The 20,863-nt window shown below is 41.6% G+C and overlaps 3 protein-coding genes across 6 annotated transcripts; 1 reads left to right on the plus strand and 2 right to left on the minus strand.

Annotated features, from left to right (window-relative positions):
- The first annotated feature begins 597 nt into the window (after positions 1–597).
- Positions 598–4,298, plus strand: akr1a1a (aldo-keto reductase family 1, member A1a (aldehyde reductase)). Of its 2 annotated transcripts, none has more exons than XM_015972565.3 (9): positions 598–780; positions 1,217–1,314; positions 1,394–1,513; positions 2,153–2,304; positions 2,377–2,572; positions 2,658–2,707; positions 2,805–2,954; positions 3,211–3,370; positions 3,538–4,298. In XM_015972565.3, exons 2-9 carry the CDS (start codon positions 1,234–1,236, stop codon positions 3,601–3,603), a joined length of 975 nt encoding a protein of 324 aa, XP_015828051.3. In that variant the 5' UTR covers positions 598–780; positions 1,217–1,233; the 3' UTR covers positions 3,604–4,298. The 2 variants fall into 2 exon arrangements, with proteins under 2 accessions (XP_015828051.3, XP_015828050.3); XM_015972564.3 differs by having other exon boundaries at positions 649–790.
- Positions 3,966–11,755, minus strand: vcp (valosin containing protein). The gene is made up of 17 exons (XM_015972555.3): positions 11,602–11,755; positions 10,074–10,185; positions 9,779–9,951; positions 9,556–9,698; positions 9,309–9,439; positions 9,089–9,220; positions 8,638–8,740; positions 8,396–8,529; positions 8,005–8,140; positions 7,317–7,429; positions 7,005–7,169; positions 6,498–6,620; positions 6,199–6,411; positions 5,257–5,565; positions 4,902–5,057; positions 4,657–4,811; positions 3,966–4,499 (listed from the first exon to the last, which is right to left on the minus strand). The coding sequence occupies exons 1-17, from the start codon at positions 11,616–11,618 to the stop codon at positions 4,394–4,396; spliced, it is 2,421 nt and encodes an 806-aa protein (XP_015828041.1). The 5' UTR covers positions 11,619–11,755; the 3' UTR covers positions 3,966–4,393.
- A 436-nt stretch (positions 11,756–12,191) lies between these two features.
- fancg (FA complementation group G) lies at positions 12,192–20,556 on the minus strand. Of its 3 annotated transcripts, none has more exons than XM_015972561.3 (14): positions 20,375–20,556; positions 19,644–19,737; positions 19,435–19,560; positions 16,544–16,716; positions 16,185–16,338; positions 15,504–15,634; positions 15,262–15,408; positions 14,853–15,013; positions 14,283–14,376; positions 13,882–14,198; positions 13,754–13,794; positions 13,502–13,675; positions 12,731–12,845; positions 12,192–12,396 (listed from the first exon to the last, which is right to left on the minus strand). In XM_015972561.3, exons 1-14 carry the CDS (start codon positions 20,441–20,443, stop codon positions 12,303–12,305), a joined length of 1,890 nt encoding a protein of 629 aa, XP_015828047.3. In that variant the 5' UTR covers positions 20,444–20,556; the 3' UTR covers positions 12,192–12,302. The 3 variants fall into 3 exon arrangements, with proteins under 3 accessions (XP_015828047.3, XP_015828046.3, XP_054587439.2); XM_015972560.3 differs by having other exon boundaries at positions 19,644–19,740; XM_054731464.2 differs by lacking the exons at positions 19,435–19,560; positions 19,644–19,737 and having other exon boundaries at positions 20,375–20,503.
- Positions 20,557–20,863: the final 307 nt, after the last annotated feature.

Consider the following 20,863-nt stretch of genomic DNA (forward strand, 5'->3'; position numbering starts at 1 on the left):
CTGTCTCTATAGCCAGTCAGGTTTCTGCAGAGCTCATTCTACTGAAACCACTCTTCTTAGGGTCTAATGACCTTCTGGCTCAGTGATGCAGGGGACTGTTCTGGTTCTGCTGGATCTGACTGCAGGTTTTGACACTGTTGATCATCACCTGCTACTGGGTATGCCTATCAGGAACTGCTCTGAAGTGGTTCTCCACTTATTTGAGCGTTCCTTCTCTGTAGCCATATCCAAGTTTCGGTCATTCTTCACCTCCCTCACCCATGGTGTCCCACAAGGTTCTGAGCTGGGGTCTCTACTGTTCCTCCTTTATCTGCTCCTTCTCCAGTACATGTTGAGGTCTTTTAAAGGAATCTCACACCATCTTTATGCAGATGACATCCAACTGTACATCTCCTTTAAAGGGATACTAAGCAGTTTTGCTTGTAAATTGTAAAAACAAGTAAAACTCAGTTGTGCAAGGAGCGTAAAATGCTATCAGAACAGCAAACAAAGCTGAGAAAACATCTTTACTTCTCATCATGGGAGACAAAACACAAAAAGAACGACATTTTCCATCATTGAGTTACAGATAAACACAGACTTTGGCCTCAGCTTGTTAATGTTCAGCTGGACACACAGACCTGAGGTGAATACATCAAACTCTTTGCTAGGTAGAAACAGGACCATCGACTGAGAAACATCTCTTCTAGGCGGCGTTTGAAGATTTCTTTTGCAGGTTCTGGTCTGCGGCGGCGTTTGAAGATTTCTTTTGCAGGTTCTGGTCTGCGGTTGGGTCGGAAGGTGAGATCAGGTCAGAACTCTTGTCTCAGTAAACTCTGATCATCATTAACTCTTTTTATGATCCAATGATGAGGATGTATTGACTCCAGCTACACTCTTCTGTGTGACTAATGTCGTAAAGCTGTCTCAGCCCTTTCCAGCAGTGTGGCTGGGTTAACTCAGGGTGTATTTATCAGCTTAACAGTTCTGCTTTGAGGCTTTGAAAACAACTTACAGCAAGTGGATCACCCAACTCTTAATTTTCTTGCATAATGACTTTTGTTCTGCTACTGGCTTCTTCAAGCATAAAATAATCAGAAAAATACACGATCCCAGCTGCAAGGCAGCTAATGAGTTCAGATTCTTAAAGCCTAAGCACTTAGTTATGATGACTGGATGTCGACTGTGTCCATCACAAAGGGAGACCCCACACAGGTTTTTGTCTTTCATCTGTTAGGTCATCTGAGTTGAAACATGAGCAAGTTTGTGACTCTCTCATCAAGGCAGAGAATGCCTATCATTGGACTTGGTACATGGAAGAGTTCTCCAGGACAGGTAGACACACACACACACACAGGTTTAGATCAAGCTGTCATGTTCTAATGCAGATTAATAATGAGCAATTGATTTCCAGGTGAAACAGGCAGTGCTGGCGGCTCTAGAGTGCGGATACAGACACATCGACTGTGCTGCTGCTTATGGAAATGAACAGGAGGTTGGAGAAGCTCTGGCTCAGTGGGTCGGACCAGGAAAGGTTAGAAACTACTTTATGCTCCGTGTGTGATTTAGATATCAGCACTGATATTGTTCCCCGTCCCTACTAATTAAGGTTCATTTTGACAGGTTTTTAGAACTTTTAGCCAGTGGCGTTCCCAGAAAAATTTCATGGGGGGGGCAAGAGGAGTTTTTGGGTGGCACCAAATTGGTCGCGATGGTAACTGAGCACCAACAGACAGCCAGCCCACGAAGAGAGAAAAACGATAAGTGAGACGCAGCACACCCTCTCTCCCTCCCATCGGGCATTTTATATCACGGAATTGAACCGCAGCAACCCTATTTTGCACAAGAGGCCACATTCTCTTCCATGAGGCACTGACAGACAGCCAGTGCAAGGAGAGAGAGAAAAAAGTCACCTCACACTGCTTATGCAGCAGTGCAGAGCAACAGAACCGAGCTGCCATCATAATTTTAAGATTAATAACTGGATCAAATAAAATCCTACAGAAAATACACAATAAACGATGATCTAGGCTGCTCATTTATCCATTCCAATTACCAAGTATGTGTCTAATACACAGTTAATGTAGCAGGAAAGTGCTTAAAATTATCAAAAGGTTGATGCCAAAAGGCAGCTGCAGTCAGGAAAGATGGACAATTTGTTCCCTAACCTCAGGCTCTGCAGCGTGATGACGTCTTTGTCACATCCAAACTCTGGAACACCATGCATGACCCAGAGGATGTTGAAGAGGCATGCAGGACCAGTCTGGACCACCTGGGTCTCTCCTACCTGGACCTGTACCTCATCCACTGGCCCATTGCCTTTCAGTGAGTTACAAACCAAGTCTCTTGTGTGACCTAGAACCGAGCGTGAAGCTGAGGACTGTGTGTGTGTTTCAGGCGGGGGACGGAGCTGATGCCTCGGCGAGAAGATGGAAGCATTTGTTACTCTGACACACACTACAGAGATACCTGGACAGCTATGGAGAAGCTTGTAGATAAAGGCCTGGTCAAGGCCATAGGACTGTCCAATTTCAATGCCAGGCAGATCGATGACATCATCAGCACAGCCAGACACACACCTGTAGTGAACCAGGTACAAATACACCTCCTAATAAGTAATTAATAATATTGGGAGGAAAAACAGGAAGCGTCAACTGATCTGGTGCAATTGATCACAGGTGGAATGCCACCCATACCTGTCTCAGACAGACCTCCTGGCACATTGTCGGTCAGTCTCATGTCTAAGTAAAACACTCATAATACTCATATTTGAGAGAAGAGTAATTAAAATAACTCATTGCATCTCCAACCATGCTCACGCCCAGATCGAAGGCAATCTGTGTGACTGCTTACAGTCCTCTGGGGAGCAGAGACAGACCCTGGGCCACTGCCGATGAACCTTGTCTGCTCCAGGATCCCCATCTGGGAGACATCGCCCAGAAATACCAGAAATCTCCAGCTCAGGTGATACTCAGGTAAGACAGGAAATGTCAGTGACTCACTTATGCAGTTAACTTCTTGTGAGTGTGAGCGTCCTGTCACGGTGTCCTGATTGATCATGTGCCCTGGCTACTTGGCCAAGGGGATGTCCCTTTGGCTGACTGGTTAGCACGATCGGTTAGCACGCATGACGCTCACACGGGAATCTGTGGATCAAATCCCACCCGTGCCCTCATTCCTCCACCTTGCCACTTTCTGTAATTATAAAGCACCATTACCTGACCCCTGCAGGTGGAACATTCAGAGGGGTGTAGCATGTATTCCCAAAAGTGTGACGCCATCCAGGATCCAGGAGAATCTGGCCGTGTTCGACTTTTCCCTGTCACAAGAGGACATGGAGCTGATCGACTCCTTAAACCGCAACATGCGCTTTGTTGTCCCAACAACCGAGGTGAGGTGATATGCTCGAGCCTTGTATACTACCTCAGTCTTTCACTGCCTTTGTAAACTCTGTCTAAAACATTAGTGCTCTGCTCAAAAATGGTTCAGAGAAAAAGTGTTTAATAACATTTCTCTGATTCACTTTTAATTACATGTATTTTTTTTTTTCTTCAACAGAAAGATGGCAAGAAAGTGTTTCGAGACGCACACCATCCTCATTTCCCCTTTAATGATCCTTACTGAGTCTACGTTGAATACAAATTGAGGAAAATAAGCAGACTGGAATAAGATCAGAAATGTTCCACTTCTTTGGCTACATTTGTTAAAATGACTACTTACTAAAACTAAGAACCAAAATCCATTTTCTGTTAACCTCTGTAGTCCACAGCTGAAACGCCTCTCAGCCACATGAGATTAAGATTTTTCTGATCTGCATTTTCTTAAATGTCCCCCCCCAAAAAAAATGGTAGATGTTATTAGAGTTTAGATTCAATCATTCGGATAGCTTTGTCACAATTGCCTGTTTGTATTGATCCACGTTTTATACCTTAATCAACTTGTTTTGTTGTTGTTTCACTGATTAAATAAAGACAGAAGCTACCGCCTCCATTCAGTGAAATTTTATTTTCAACATAACCTTGACAAATTTTTAATGTTATATGCTACTGTTTATTTTTAAAAAAGAAAGTCATCAGCAATGTTTATCCCCAGACTCTAGCATTACACCTCATCACTATAGTCATTTTGTTTTTTTGTTTTTTTTATTTGATATAACGAGATTGAGGCCACTCAAAACACCAGCCCACCCCCATTCCCCCATCGGTCTCTAGGAAAATTCTCACTCATCTTCCATTTCCCCACCCACATGAAAGTCAGGGCAAACCAAGTGGCAACATGCTTTCTCCAAGGGGAAATTATACAAAAAAAAAAAAAAGAAACACATGAAAGAAGCACAAAGTCCTAAAAATGTGGAATCGGGTGAGAATTTGTACAAGTGTGATCCCAGGACTGACCACTGTGGGGCAGTGTACTTTTATCCATAAAGATCATCATCGTTATCTTCACTGAACACCTGACCACTGCCAGTTCCCCCTGAGCCATGACTTGGACCACTTCCACCTGCAGCGCTGGAGGGAAACCTGGAAGGCAGAACAGTCACTTGTTTTTGTGGTTTTACCCAAGGAGCCCAATAACCAAGCATTTAAAAACCTGCTTTCAGTTTAATTTTTACATTTTAATGTCACAGAAAAACAGCTAACCAGGAACATGGGATTCATCAACAGTGTTAAAATGTACCTGAAGCTGCCGAAGCCACGGCTCTGCTGCAGTGTCTGAGCAAACATCTCATATTTGCGAATATCATTATCGCTGACAGAACGGCGAGCAAATCGCATTGCTTCTTCAAAGTGGTCCTTTCTGATCTCTGGAACAGGATCGTCCTCCTCCACCTCCTACAAAGGGAGTAAAATTAAAGCATGACACTTACAGCTACGAGTGACCGGATGTGAAAGGATTAAAGAGGAGAGAAAGCGACTACTGACCATAGCTGATGGGTTTGTCTGCCTCTCCCTCTCTCTGCGGATCTCGTTCTCAATGCTCTCTCTGATGGCAAGTTTACACGCCCGCTGGCAGATCTCTGTGAGATCAGCTCCCGAGAAGCCATTGGTCATCTTAGCCAGGAAGTCCAGGTCCACGTCCTTTTAAGAGGGAAAAAAGTTTATGGAATTGCATCAGATTAGATTGTTCTTCATCTTTTCTAAAATCGCTCATAAACTAAATTTGGAACTTCTCCATGTCTATGTAAGCTGATGGTTGCCCACTTTAAAATCATTCAACACAGGAAAAAAAAATAACTTTATAACACAGCTGCACATAGTGAATAATTATTAGAAGCACCTTGCTGATGGGACTCTTGCGGAGATTGGCCTTCAGGATGCTGATCCTGCTCTTTTCGTCAGGCAGGGGGATGTAGATGAGCTGATCGAGACGGCCGGGTCTTAGGATGGCAGGGTCAATGATGTCTGGTCTGTTTGTGGCTCCAATGATGAACACATTCTTCTTGCTGGACATCCCATCCATCTCAGTCAGAATCTGGTTGATGACACGGTCAGCAGCTCCACCACCATCTCCCACGTTACCGCCACGAGCCTTGGCTATGGAGTCCAGCTCATCAAAGAACAGAACACATGGGGCAGCCTGACGAGCCTGAAGACGCAAGCAACAGAAAGGAATGTTAAAAATCGGGAGTTGATTTAAAAAGGTACGGCAGAGGATTTTTCGGAATTTCAGGAGATAGCCGCCCTCTCCATGTTTTGAAAAAATGCACGAGAGAGAACGCTCAGTTATCTACGTGCACGCTGTTTACAAGTAACTGCAGGCCTTGCAGCACTACTTCTCGCAGTAATCCCAAATGAATTTCTCCAAATAGCACGCCGAACTTTAGCTTAACTGTCTAACAGAAAACCGGCAACAGAGGCATCTGTGGGGAGCCTAACAATCGCCCTTAGCGCACGCCATCGTCGAAAAGAGCCTCCTAAATAGTCTTATTTCCCACTTTGGAGGCCTTTCTCTTCTTATCATAGATTTTGAACGGTTTTTCTTTTGAGACTCTCGGCCATTTTCTAAAGAACCCAGTGAGAACGGCGAGGGATGAAGATGTATCGCTCTACACATAAACAGAATAAGCGGGAAGTGACAACTAGCCCAGGAACAAGCATGTATGACGACAGCCTTGCGTGAAAGCTTCACCAGAATGATTGCCGGTTATGCGGATCAAGAACCAGAAGAACAAGATCCTGCGCTATACCTTTAAGTATTAATCCTGAACGACACGCTTACCTTGTCAAAGATCTCTCTGACGTTGGCCTCCGATTCTCCGAACCACATGGTGAGCAGCTCTGGTCCTTTGATAGAGATGAAGTTTGCCTGGCACTCATTGGCAATAGCTTTGGCCAGCAGAGTTTTACCACAACCAGGGGGACCATAGAACAGCACACCCTTGGATGGGGTCATGCCAAACTTGAGGAACTTGTCTGGATGCTCCACGGGGTACTAAATTAGGTAAAATTAGACATAACTACACCTGTTAAAACGTATAACATCAACATTTCTAAAAAATCTCTCAATCTCACTCATACCTGCACCAACTCCTGAAGCTCCCTCTTGACATCCTCCAGACCTCCAATATCATCCCAGGTGATGTTGGGAACCTCAACAACCGTCTCCCTCAGAGCAGATGGATTGCTCTGACTTAGAGCCCACTGCAACACAGAATACACCAGCTCAGTGACCTAGTGGTAGAGTGTCCGTCCTGAGACTGGGAGATCAGGGTTCGACTCCTGGTCGGGTCATACCAAAAACTTTGAAAAAATGGGACCCAATGCCTCCCTGCTTGACACTCAGCATTACGGGGTGGGATTGGGGGGTTAAACCACCAAATGGTTCCCGAGCGCGGCTGTGTCTGCAGCTCACCGCTCCCCCAGGGGATGGGTCAAATGCGGAGAACAAATTTCGCACACACATCAGTGTGTGTGACAACTAATGGAACTTTAACTTTACACTGAATTAAAACTGACTCAAAGGCATTTTTAACTGTAAAGCCATTCTATTCTAATTCCATTTTTAATGTTTCATTACAAATTTACCTTGAAGTCATCCATGGTAACAGCAAGAGAGTTCATGACTTCAGCATCAATAGTCTCATCCTCCAGGTCGATCAGGTCCATCTTCTTCCTAATTGCCTGCAGAGCAGCCTCGGAGCAGAGAGCAGCCAGATCTGCTCCCACATGACCGTGGGTCTCATTGGCTACCTAAAATGCAAAGAAGTAAACATGAAGTATCAACAGTTAAGAGTGCACATGGATGTTTCCAAGCACAATACAACACTTTAGGACAAAAAAATAAAAATCCAGAACTGCAGAAAAAATAAATAAATAAATAAATCTATATGCACAAACCAGTTCCAAGTCGACATCTTCAGCCAGTTTCATATTCTTGGTGTGAATCTGCAGGATCTCCAACCTGCCAGTTGCATCAGGGATGCCAATGTCGACCTCTCTGTCAAAACGCCCTAGAAACGGAGAAGGTTCATTCAAATCATACGCATAAAAATGAATTACAGAGTAACAGCAAGAGTAACTAATATTTACATCAGAAATGCTCTAATGATGCTGCAAAAAATGTACAACTATACTATACACACGGCACTATTTGAGAGAGTTTTTATTTGACTAGCCAAAATTCATTTCTGGCACACTGTGGACCTGTCAGAAACAATCAGTCATATCTCAAAAACGTAGAACGGCAGAGATGGTGTCACCAACCCAGCAGGCATGAACTGTAGAACCAACAAAAACAAGCACAGCCCAGAGGTGAAAGAAAAAGCTATGTAGAAGAAAATGTGTCCAGTAATGATTTAAGTGTCTTAAAAATGCACATTTATACCGTCAAAACCATTTAAACTAATGCTTTAAATTTTATTCATTTATTGTCATAATTCCACATTTTCTTTGTAACATTTGAATAGATAAAATTCCAAAATATCTGTTTGGCATCCCTATTAAGAAAAAAACAATATAAACCCCCTTTGAAACAAACTATATTTAGAGACACAAATCAAACATTTAGAAGCGTAAATAAAATTACCAAATCTTCTGAGAGCTGGATCAATGCTGTTGGGTCTGTTGGTAGCAGCCATGACGATCACATGAGCTCTCTGTTTCAGGCCGTCCATGAGAGTCAGCAGTTGAGACACGATGCGCCTCTCCACCTCTCCATGAGTCTGGAAAACACAAAGCACATCGTTTCAATAATTCATTAGTTTTATTTCATCTAAACTATTATCCTGATCGAACTCAAGTACATAAATGTAGCAGCCAACTATTAAATATTTGAAAGTGTCAACACACAGAAAAGGATAACCACTGGAAAGCAAAAATTTTAACACGATCTTTTTTTCTTTATTACTATGGAAAATCTAAACCAGAAAAAGGCTAAACCTTCCATCTATCTATTCTGCCAACACTTTTGTGCTCACCTTCTCCCTCTTTGGAGCGATTGCATCAAGTTCATCGATAAAGATGATGGCAGGGGCATTCTTCTCAGCTTCCTCAAAGGCCTTTCTTAAATTACTTTCACTCTCTCCAGCCAGCTTGCTCATGATCTCAGGGCCTGGAACACAGATAAACATTTAGAGTTCAGATGGAATGAACATTATATGACAGTAGCACCAAAACAAGCAGATTTCTGCAAATTAATAATAATAATCTTTGATCACACCATTAATTAGAAAGAAGAAAGCTCCTGTTTCATTGGCCACAGCCCTGGCAATCAAAGTTTTTCCGGTTCCAGGGGGTCCATATAGAAGAATACCACGCGGGGGCTGGAGAAAGGAAGAGATTTGTTTTAAAAATACCTTTTCTAAAATCCTTATTATGTTTCTCTGAAATTTTAAACATCTTTTAAAATAATAACTCAAAACTAAAAATCAAAATTAACCATAAATTTGTTTTGTGCCAGTTAAGCTTTTGAAAATGTATACAATTAATTACATTAATTACATAAGGGTTGAAGAATTAAAGTTTTCATTAGTGAACTAAATAGTTTAGCTATTATTTTACAAATCTAAATAGTACAATGGAAGTCAAATAGAATGCAGACATCATGTCCATGTATTTGGCAGACACATTTGTACAAAGCCACTTACAAAATGAGACATTAAATGTCTCACCTTGACTCCGATGGCCTTAAACAGTGCAGGGTGTCTAAGCGGCAACTCCACCATCTCTTTGATCTGAGCCAACTGCTTCCTGACTCCTCCGATGTCATCGTAGCCCACCTCATTCAGGGACTCTTCTTCATCCTTTATGTCCAAACACGATACGTTTAAATTTTTACCTCTTCTTGGGTTAAAGAAAACATATGACATTATAGGTGAACATGAGGCCTACCTCTCTCCTGATTGGCTCACCCTCACAGTGAATGACTGTGTCAGGAGCAACGATGCAGTAAGGGGACGGATCGGTCTCTACCACTTTGAACTCCACAGCACGCATGCCTCCTCTAACCAGGAAAATATCCCCTTCAGAAGCCAAAAGAACACAGTTACCACTTTAAAATTACGCTCTGGCCTATACCGGTGCATAATTAAAGTAACGCAATTAATTATTTGTCCTGGATGAGGATAGCGTAACGTACCTTTGCGGATTGGTCTGTAAGCCTCCAAGAAGTATGGCTTCAGGTAGACCTCAAACAGGTTGCCTGTGATTCCTTCTACCGTGTCATCTATTGGGAGAACATGAATCCTCTTTCCATACTTCACATCAGGGCAAGGCTGAATGCTGAAGGAAATGTTACAGTTAATGCTGTTCAGTATTTAAAAGTTTTTGTAAAACAAAGCAAGATAAAGTGCCTCCCCCACCTGATGACATCACCTAGACGAACTCTCAGATTGTTCCGAACAACCCTGTTCATGCGAACCTTTTCATCAGAACAGGAGTCGTCAGAAAGCACAATGCACACAGTCTCTCGTCTCTTTTTCCCTTTCATTAGCACCGTGTCTCCACGAAAGAGCTGCAGCTCGTCCATCTTGGCCTTAAAACACATCAAGAAATTTTACAGATTAAATTCTCAAGGTCTACATTTCATTTTTACATCCAATAAATCATTGTTTAGAAAATGCTAGTACAGCCATAGACAAGAGTTTATAAACTAACCTGAGAAAGAGAGACCACACTGTTGTCTTCATTAATGGATTCATCAACAATCAGTCTGTTGGGTCTGCTCTTCTGTTTAAGAATTGCAGTTGCTAGATCATCATTTTTGGATCTATGATGAGACAGAAACACACAATGTTACAGAAAATTTTTAAATAGACCTTCGTAATATACTTTTGTGCCATCTACAACAAAAAAATGTACCTATTGAGAGAATGTAGTAGTAATATATATATACACATTATATTTGGCGCTACCATGTAATTTTTATTTATTTATTTGTTTTTTTACAACCACCACTATTTAATTCTCCGCATTGGTTACACTTTGTTTCTCTTAATTTGCTCGTTAGACCAACAGTATTGGTCCAAAACAAAAAATATAGACTAAAATTATTGACACTTCCCTTCAAGATAACTGTGCTTTTTGTCACCATCTGTACAAATTTTGATTTATAAAATAAATGAAATATTTGTTGAGTACAGGCTTACCCTTAAGGAGTTTGTAACTGCGCAATATAAATTATTAATATTTCATTTTCGTTAAAGTAGTGATCATATGGTAAAGCATTATCATACGTTGTACTGATACGTGTGAACAGGTCGTCTACACAACGGCCGATCACCTAACGTTTAAGAAGAGGAAATTGGCACAAACTCATAAATAACAGCAGCAAGTAATGAGCTAAGTTAAAAACGACAACAAGTTTTGAGAAAATTCCCGAGCTAAGTGGTTTATTTTTCACGCTGAAACATGCTAATGTTAGCCTGGAGCTAGACGGTTGGCGAGCAAAGAAGCCCAGATGACACAGCAAAAGAATCCGGGGAAAAAAACTTTGTTGGCTAGCAAGGTCCTTCTTCTAAGGATAAACCTCACATTTCAATCGTGGCTTGTCAAACGTCAATGTAACTTCAGCTCATATTTAGGAGCACGTAAATTAAATTAAGATTTATAATCTAAGAAAGAAGAATGCTATGGTAAATTGTCAATCATTTAAAGTGCTGTATCAACGCTATTAGCCTGCTTTGGTGCACTGCTAGAAAGACTAGACAATTCGCCACGAGTCACCGGACACAGTAAAAAAAAAATTCTTACGAGAAAATGTTATTTCAGATATATCATATCGGTGTTTAATTGTGTGGCTTTTAAAGTTCCACGCCAGTTCCAAAGACGTGCTAATAAATGGTGGATAGGCCAGTTTCACGGGGGTGGCTTTGGCCTTGATAGTGTTGCTAAGCTAATGTTAGCATTCAAGCACGACAGCGATGACTGTGCTTTGTGAAGTCAGTAACACAATACCGTCACTGGGGCGAAGACAGCGGTGTGGTTAAATAACATTTCATGAGGTTAAAATGACATTTTTAGTAGCCATTAATCCTCTGAACAAAAGTGCGAAGTTGAAGTAGCTGACCCCGTTAGCATCCTAGCCAACTCAAACTAATGCACAACGAGCTATCGATGAACACAATCTTTCATAGCCACTGTCCCAAAATTAAACATTCTACTACTAAAATATTTTTCTACTTACTCCCCTCCCGAAGCCATTGTGGTCCACCTGGATTCCTAATAATAAATAAAGATATTTCAGCTAATGTTGAAGATTAACCGGTTAGCGTTACTGAACGTTCCCAGCGATATCACACAAGAGCAGCACTTTCTTCTTCTTCTTTACGCTTATACGGTGAGCTACAAGCCTCTTGTATTCTGATTGGCTTCAGACAGTCCGTCAAGCTATACAGCCAATCAGAAACGCTGTCTCTTCCGTCACCATGGGTAATAATGAAGTTTGGCCAGTTACAGGAGAGAGAGGAGGTCGTCAACTGCTCTCTGATTGGCTCGTAACAAACCCCAAACATCCAGTTAATGCGCACCGCGTTGACGTTTACAAACGTCCTCTAGATGTCTACTATATATATATATATATATATATATATATATATATATATACACACACACACACATACACACAAAATTTTCCTTTTTAAGATGACATCTATCCTGTAGGGTTATATTCCTGTAGTAAACAGCATCACTCGAAATTAGTTTCCATCCGAGTCAAGGCAGACAATAATTTCACTCATTCTTAGCATTAATTTTAGATCACAGCTCAACCACCTGTCAGGTTTACTACCTCACCCATGTGTTTCTTTATTTTACTGACAACAAAAATGCACAGAAAAAATGTGTATATTTGCATAATGGAGCATACTCCTTCTGTCTCTGAGCTGACTAAACAGGATGAAGTTCATGTATTCTGTTTTGCAGTTCTGTGGAATCCAACAAAGGGCCAGTCTGAGGTTCTTGGACATACACAGGAAGAGTCCTGAAAACATAAAGACAAAAACACCATTGGGAGTAAATTCCAATAAAGTGATTAACTTCCTAGATTCTTATGCTTACAGCTTCAAACTCATATTAAATTATCACGAATTATAATTTTCTAATTGTAGCATCAGAAAGCATATGCAGATCCACTTCAAATGTAAATTTCAAATAAACTTCCTGATCATATTTAGATTTCTAAATGTGACCAGGAAGTTTCTATTTGAATTCCAACAACAAAAGCAAACATTTTTAACTTTGTGTGTGTTAAACTGCATATAGAATCAGATAAACAAGAGAGAGAGAGAAAGCACATTCAGTCCAAGGATTCTCACTCTGTTGGGGATTTGATGGGAGAGGTCCAGGTCTTTTCCCAACAAGCTGCTGCCTCTCGCCTCCTGCCGAGCCTCCACAACACCTCGCCACACCACAGCCCTGCACTCACACCCTCTGAGACAAAACACACAGCATCAAACAACAACAATCTGCACAAATAAAGTGTGTGCACATGCATACACATTGATGCCACGAATGTGTTAATGCATTGTGGCTCATATGTCAAAAATTTCAAACCACAAGGAGTTTCAAAATAACTTATTCTAAATGATTTGAGATTTGCTTAAATGCAAAAGCAGCATCAAGACAATTAAATAATGATGCAGCCATATGACTTTGTTGCCTGATTGTGTTTATCAGTTGCTATGTGTACTTTTTGACACACTCAGACGTGCATCTCAACTCTCTGATTCACCTTTGCGTAACATAAACACCAATGCACATTAGAAATTTATAGACTGGGTTTATTTAAAAATGCACAAACATAAAATAAATAAATACTGACTGGGGACTAAACAGTATGCTGTTAAGTTACGATTTGGGAAAAACCAATGAAGTTTGGTTACACCCATTTAAGTCAAATAAGCTGAAGGCAGTGTGAACAGCTTTAGAGAGAAATTAGCAACATCCAAAACAACAGGCATTATTTTACCATTTATTATAACCTGAATACTCTCTGCATGAACAAGTATCTATAGTGACACAGTAATGATAGTGATACGTCAAAATACATTTGAGCTTAGCTGCATGTTTATTTATGCTGCGAGTACCTGGGAGGGCCTGCAGGCTGAGCTGCAAGTCTCTGAGGGCCTCTTTCAGCCGGTCCATCTGGGTGAAACTGATGCCTCTACCAGCTAATGAAAGTCCTTTAAGCCTTTGAAGGATGCAAACATTTGTTCCCCATTGGACATCTGTGTCTGGACTGGGAGTTTGTGTTTGGAAACCTGTAAATAACCAAGAAATGAGCAAAACTAGACAAAAAAATAAATAAAGATTTTTCTTTAACATAAATAAGTACTTGCCTCTGTTTTTGTAGTGGACCTTCACCAGCAGGCCGACACACCTGTAATAGAGGCACATATAAAACCAACCATTTCAGTTATAATCTATAAAAATATGATCATAGTAAAACATGCTTCATTATAATAACCTCGTGTAGTGGGTGACAGCTTGCTTCCAGTCCTTTGTGTTAGCGTAGCAGTGACCCTGAAGGAGGTAGGCAGCCGCCGTGCAGATCAGCACCTCCAGCCTATCCTCACCTTCTACTCTCACGTCCCCGGTCCGAGACAAACTTCGTTCTTCTGGCTCTTGCAACACAATTTTCTCTGGAAGCAACTCCTGCATCGTGCCAATGACTTCATTGCAGACCACCATACAATCGGCAGGACGCTGGGCCATGAGCAAGGCAGCTCCAGCCTCCAGGTAGAGGCTGGGTAATTTGGGGAGGGAGGAGACTTTAGTGTGCACCTGAGTGAACAAACATCGAATTTCAGGAAGAATTCTTTCCCTGAATGATCTGTGACTTCTTAGAAATTCTTAGAGTAAATGTACTTGTGTGTCTGTTGATTTCCCTCTCACTCCAGGCTGATCTTCTGAATGTAGAGCAGCCATCAAATCCAGATAGTGCTCCACACCCTCTGGTACTCTACAAAAACAGCACACACACATTTGTTAAATGCACATGTTTTCTACCGCTCTTGTCAGTACTTTTTTTGGAAGAGACTGTAATACCAATGCCCTATACATTGGCACTACTGGTTACTGAGGCGGTTGGTGGTCTTTACGTGCGTTTAAAAGAACTGCAGCTTGTGTTTATTTCTGATGATGTTTATTTATTTGTCTTCTTTCACAAAGTCATGATCCATTCACTGCAGTTAAAGTGGTTTTCAATGAGTGCGTTACTTGCCCCAACGACAGTCCGCGGAGTCCGTTACACACAGCCACAGTCCTCGCCACACATTAAAAAACTGCTTGTCCCGTCACAGCCACCCCGAGTCTAATCTGCGTTGGCTTAAGTAGGCTGGTGCTTCCACTTTACCAATCAAATGAGGCCAAGCCTCCTCTCATGTATGCAGAAAGAAAATGAAAACAACACATATGGCTCCTACAGAGACTCCTCACCTGCCATGCAGCACACATTTGAGAGCCAGACTGTGAAGGACAGTGAGAGCAGACGGGACTGAGAGCAGGCTGCTCAGCGATTGGCTGCGCAGAAATAAGGATGGAGAGAGAAGACGGGTTCCAGCCTCAAAAGGCTCTGTAGAAGATGGCAACAACAAAGTCTGTGGGACAGGAGAGGTTTCATTCATGAGTCTCCAGATCAGCAGCCTACCAATTATGTCAGTGAGAACTTCTTCTGTTTTTTTTTCAATTGAGCTATTTTACTAAAAAGTAAAGTCTAAAAGTGAAAGTTTAACAATAACTTGATTTAATCTGCAGTGAGGAGACATTGTTAAAACGAGTTGAGCATCTAGCAAACGTCCTCGTATGTCTCCGTGTATGCATGTCTGGACGGATTTGTGTTACCCACCGAGTGCAGAAGACGAAGGGCTTGGATCTCAGCCTGTGAGTTTTTTAGCTGCCGGTAGACGAGTGCGCTCTGATGGAGGGCACAAACACAACCAGAGTCGGTCTCCACGGCCTTTCTGTAACACTGCAGTGCCATCTGAGGGCGATTCTGGACACAAACATAAATACATAAACGCTCTGTAGGCACAGAATCCTGGAAACTTCTTTTTAGTGTTTGAATATGCAACATATAAATATCTGTACCATGTGAGTGAGGCAAGAGCCAGACAGGAGGTGTGTATACGCGATAAGAGCTCTGGGAGCAGGTAAAAGAGAAGCTGCCTGAAGATCAGACAGGGCCTCGGAGCCCAAACCCTCATGCAGCTTTTCAGCACCTTAAATAAACAGAAAACAACAAGTAAATAACCTTTTTCCACACAAGCAGAATTTCTTAATGACTGCATTTAAAAATAAACCTCAGAGAAATACAATATTAGGTCTGGGTTTAAAATAATTAATGTACCACAGAGAGATCATAGTGTGACTGAAATCTGCATCTTATATTAGTTTCTGGGTGAGGTCTAGAGGTCGACTCATATGTTTTTTTTATTATAGCCAGTTAAATCTGCTTTGCTAAAGAGGCATAACTGCAGAAGCAGCTTTACATTTTTAAAAAAAGGTAAAAATCGGCCTGATATATTGGCTGACTATCGGTCTATCCTTGGTGTGGTCTACGGTAATTTAATCCCAGTATGTCGCAGAAATGTATTATGACCTCAGGAAATTTTTCTCCATGCACTTTCCATAAATACCTAGCTGTAATTTATTTTTATTAAATAAAAGTCTTATTTATTAGCATTGAATGAATTAAATACTAAAATACGATCACAATAACTTGTATTCAGCACTTCAAATTCATTTATGAAAAAGTATGAGCGTGCTAACCTTGAGTGATGACGGTGCAGATCTGCAACAGTTCAACAAGCCTTATTGGACTTATCAACAGTTTAGGAACATTTGGGAACTTTCCCTTTGCCTCCATCCTACAATCATCCCCACCTTTTTCCTTCAGTGTTTCCAACAGAACAGAAATCTCCAACTGGATTTAAAAAAAGAAAAAAAAATTAAATGTCCATAAAAACAAGTAAATCTAAGCTTTAGCCTGTGCAGCTCCATTGGAACTGGAAACCTTGTGTTAATTTTATGTTAGATGTTTCATGAACAAATGTGAAGATGCTACAATTCTTGCAAGCCGCACAAAGTGAGATGGTAGCATTCCTAAAAAAAAAAAAAACTTTATTTACCTTAAAATCTTGTATAGCTTTAAGCTGGCAGCAGGTCAGCCATACTGCCCACTGCAGAGAGAGAAGGTAGAGTACACAGTGATGAAAAGCTGTGCTTCTCACTGATTTGAGAACCGCTCTCCAAAGTACAAGAGAGTCCGAAGAACCAGAAAGACATCCAGTCATCTGCAGAACTGTAAAAACACAACAAGAGAAACGAGAGAGTTGGAATTAATTTGTATCTGTTACTAAAGGTCAACTCTATTCCTATTTTTAATACATTAGCGGGTGGTCTCTTATAGGAATGAATGCCTTTTAAGTTGTTCTCTTGGGAAAAAAGAAGAAGAAAGAAGAAAATATAATTTCTATGGTGCCTCTCAAGATAAAAATCACGAGGCGCTTCACAAAAAACAAAAATTGTCAAAATATAAAAAATAATTTAGAAAATGGTTAAAAATACATTTAAAATTAGCAAAAAAAGACAATTGTGATTTAAAAAATGTTAAGAAAGAGAGAGAGTGAATAGGAAAGAGGGAAATCAGTGGATCCTGAGGAAGGTGGAATAGGTGGGGAGAGCAGAATAAAGAGAGAGTGGTGAAGAAGGTCATACAAAAGCCAGCTTGAACAAGTGAGTCTTCAGCTGCTTTTTGGAGGAGTTCACTGATCTCAGGCTCAGGGGGAGAGAGTTCCAGAGTCTGGGGGCCACAGCAGCAAATGATCTGTCACCTTTGGTCTTTAGTCTGGTGCTGCACAACCAGTAGGCTTTGATCACTGGACCTCAGGGACCAGCTGGGGGTGTAGGGACTAAGAAGATCACCAATGTAAGATGGTGCTTGTCCATGTAAGGCCCTATAGACCAGAACCAGGATCTTGAAATGAACCCTGAAGTTGACTGGCAGCCAGTGAAGCTGGAGGAGAAGCAGGGTGATGTGGGCGTGTTTGGAGGACTTGGTCAGAAGCCGAGCACAGGCATTCTGAACCACCTGTAGACGGTTCAGGGAGGTTCTGCTCAGACACGTGAAAAGAGAGTTACAGTAGTCTAAGCGTGAGGAGATGAAGGTGTGGATAACTGTCTCAAGTTCAGAGCGAGACAGAATAGGACTCAGCTTAGCAACGTTCCTGAGATGGAAGAAGAAGGAGCGAACAAGAGAACTGACATGAGAATCCAGGGTGAGAGCTGGGTCAAAGGTCATGCCAAGATTCCAGACAGAAGGTTTGGTGTGAGAAGCAAGCTGACCAAGAGTCTCTGACTTTGGGAACCAGCTTGTCTGGGGCACAGATGAGGATCTCAGTCTTATCTTCATTCAGCTGAAGAAAGCTCCCAGCCATCCAGGTTTTGATAGAGTCTAAACAGGTGTGTAACAGCTGCAGCTTAGACATCTCATGGGTCTTAAAGGACATGTACAGTTGGATGTCATCTGCATAAAGACGTTAGGATATTCCGTTGAAGGAGGTCAGGATGTGCTGAAGAGGAAGCAGATAGAGGAGGAAGAGCAGAGGCCCCAGCACAGAACCTTGTGGGACACCATGGGTAAGAGAGGTGGTGGAGGACCTAAACTTGGAGACGGACACAGAAAAGAAGTGCTCAGAGACATAAGAGGAGAACCACTCCAGAGCAGTTCCTGATAGGCCTACCCAGTCTCTCAGCCTCTCCAGTAGCAGGTGATGGTCAACAGTGTCAAAGGCTGCAGTCAGGTCCAGCAGGACCAGAACAGAACAGTCCCCTGCATCACTGTGAGTCAGAAGGTCATTAGAGACCCTAAGAAGAGCTGTTTCATCTTAAACCTTTGTCGGCTGTGCTGAAGAGAAAGGTACATAACGAACTTATTTAATTAATTAGCTGCGCGTTCTCCTGTCCTCTGTCCTCCCGGCCACACATACACACACACACACAAGGGACTGTCTCAGCTGTTATTTTTGTTAAGGAGTGTGCACGTACAGCATGTGCCTCTCGTGCACGAGCCTACTATTGAAGCTGCCGTTACGCTTTTGGCCTGAGGGGGCAATCGCGAGCATAAAAATTCAAAACTCCACAAAGTCCCTTTAAAGTAAGAAGGTACCTGACCAGAAACCAGAGAAGCATTAATTATAGAGAGCATGTTTGGACCGATGGACTGAAAAGCACTTTTAAACAAAGATGAGGGTAAGATGTCGAGGGGGCATGCAGAGGTCTTCATAGAGTTAACTAGTTAGGCTAGCTCAGGCAAAGAAACAGGAGCAAAGCTATCTAAGATGACAGGCTGGGTTGGAGTCGAGAGAGGCAGAGATAAGGCTGAGGGGGAGGATCACAGACAGGAGCAAGGTGGAAAAGAGGAGATTAGTGGAGAAAAGTTTGAAAAAGTGGCCGGTGACTGCGGCTAAGCCAAGTACAGGTGCCATCTTGTTACCGACTGGAAGCGGTCTAGCTCTGGTGTCTGTTTGAAGACACAGAAGTCAGTCAGAGGAAAAAGCTGCTTCAGAAGGCAGGAACTGGAGTCATATTTACTGATATTTAGACATCTCGCCTCTGATTGACAAACAGCAACATGACTCTGCTCTGCATCATTGCTGTTTGATCTCCATAACACAAGCCTGGAGGAGTTCTACCATGTTGTTGAGTTGCTAATGCTAACAGTTAGCTTCTACTATTCAAGACATTCTCTGCTGTTTCCTGGATGCTAAAACAACAAGTCTTCCCCGTCGTGAGATAACATGAATGTTACGAGACAGTGAGACATAGATCTATCAGGCTTTTCTGAACCGAGCATTTTTCTGTCTTTAGTCTATCAGAAATGAAGGAGATAGGTGTAGAGGCCTATTCAGCCTGTATGTTAAACTCAGAGTAACTGATTATAATCAGGAGTCAAAAATGGTTTCTCAGTGAAGCTGCTCTTTACCAATGACGCATATGAACGTTTCAGGCTGAGGCCTACCTCTTTCTCTAGCTTGTTTGAGGAGTAGCTCAACCTGCTCATGCTGAGACTGAGCAGTTAAACGAACACAGGCATTAAACACCACCGAAAGCTCTAGCTCTACATGATGTCTGTCAAGAGGGATGCCTGCAAAAAAAAAAAAAAAAAAAATGAAAACAAACAATTCCTCAAGTCAAATAATGAGTGATCTGACAGAGGAAATTAAACACCTTGTATTTGCCTCAAAAGTTTGTCAAACTCAGAGGAACGCTGTGTCAGACTACTCTGCTTGTGTTCTTGGCTGAAAACATCTTGCGGATCTTGCTGCTGAAACAATCAAAAACATGTAATTACATTATGAGGATGTGTTATAAAATTTCCTCAATTCAGCCAAAAAGTTAATTATTATTTATCAACAAATAATGCTATTTTACAGCTTTCTTTGTAATCTGGGGAGAAATGTGACACCCTTTGCTGATTTCACACGTGACACTATCCAAGTGTACATTCATGCACAACATGTTACAAAGGCTTGGTTCTGCATAGTTAAAATATAAAACAAAAATCATATTTTTGAAGAAAAGAGCTTCAGATATTGTTCATATGTAGGTATATCTTGCTGCCTACATGCCAGCTTTCTAACAGAAACTGCATCATATGGACATAGAATGAGAAAAAATATTAATAACTTTCAAAAACTATAATGGAAAAAACAGGTAGATCAAAAGATGACAAAATTCCAGATGTTTTCGTAGTAGGCAACTATTTGACAGTTCTGACGTTAGAGCATAACAAAACACTCAGATTGATGTAAAAGTTTAAGACGTTTCTTAACATTTCCAAAAAGCCTTGGATGGTATTTACGTTTAAAGGTTTCAATTATCGCACTGGCTTTGGATAGCCAATATTACACCAGCCTAGTTTACACATTTTTATGCCGTTAATTTCAGTTGTGACCTACCTTAAAATTATGTACTAACTTGTTGTTTTCCTGTGTCCAACTAACCAATAAAGACATAGGTTGAAACATCGTACCAGAAATCTAATCGCTGTTTTAGAAAAATAAAAGTTACTGGTTTAACTTTCCCTCTTCAAAAGAAGTGAGCTAACACCGGAAGTAATATGTTCTCTTGTGTATTGCTGCGGCGCTCTGCTGCCCCCTGCGGCCAGAGCTGGGAACGACATGGCAGTCTGCTACACGGCCAGCAGGTGGTGCTGTGAGTGAGCCTCATTAATGTTCTCTTCTAAAAACTAAAATTCTTGGAGTTTTAAAGTGACCGAAGACGCTTTTTGCTTTGACCTTTCAACTCTGCATTATAAAATAAAGATTTGGTTTGGTTTACCATCTTGGTTTTCCATCAAATGTAACCAAATTCCCGTGCAGACAAATACAGGTATATGCATTTCCAGGATTAAGCAGGTGAGTACAATTCAAAGCCTTTGTTGTAAT

This window comes from Nothobranchius furzeri, chromosome 17 (genome assembly GCF_043380555.1).
Source record: "Nothobranchius furzeri strain GRZ-AD chromosome 17, NfurGRZ-RIMD1, whole genome shotgun sequence".
NCBI classification, from domain to species: domain Eukaryota; kingdom Metazoa; phylum Chordata; class Actinopteri; order Cyprinodontiformes; family Nothobranchiidae; genus Nothobranchius; species Nothobranchius furzeri.

Coding starts and splice junctions, on each gene's coding strand:
- vcp (XM_015972555.3), bottom strand. Junction 6,412..6,497: donor AGCTTCAGGAGTTGGTGCAG/GTATGAGTGAGA, acceptor TACCTAATTTAG/TACCCCGTGGAGCATCCAGA. Junction 4,812..4,901: donor AGACAAACCCATCAGCTATG/GTCAGTAGTCGC, acceptor CTCCCTTTGTAG/GAGGTGGAGGAGGACGATCC.
- fancg (XM_015972560.3), bottom strand. CDS start 20,443: ATGTTTCAACCTATGTCTTTATTGGTTAGTTGGACACAGGAAAACAAC. Junction 19,561..19,643: donor ACTTTTGAGGCAAATACAAG/GTGTTTAATTTC, acceptor TTTTTTTTGCAG/GCATCCCTCTTGACAGACAT. Junction 13,676..13,753: donor GGTCCACTACAAAAACAGAG/GCAAGTACTTAT, acceptor GGTTATTTACAG/GTTTCCAAACACAAACTCCC.
- akr1a1a (XM_015972565.3), top strand. CDS start 1,234: ATGAGCAAGTTTGTGACTCTCTCATCAAGGCAGAGAATGCCTATCATT. Junction 1,315..1,393: donor GGAAGAGTTCTCCAGGACAG/GTAGACACACAC, acceptor ATTGATTTCCAG/GTGAAACAGGCAGTGCTGGC. Junction 2,573..2,657: donor ACACACCTGTAGTGAACCAG/GTACAAATACAC, acceptor AATTGATCACAG/GTGGAATGCCACCCATACCT.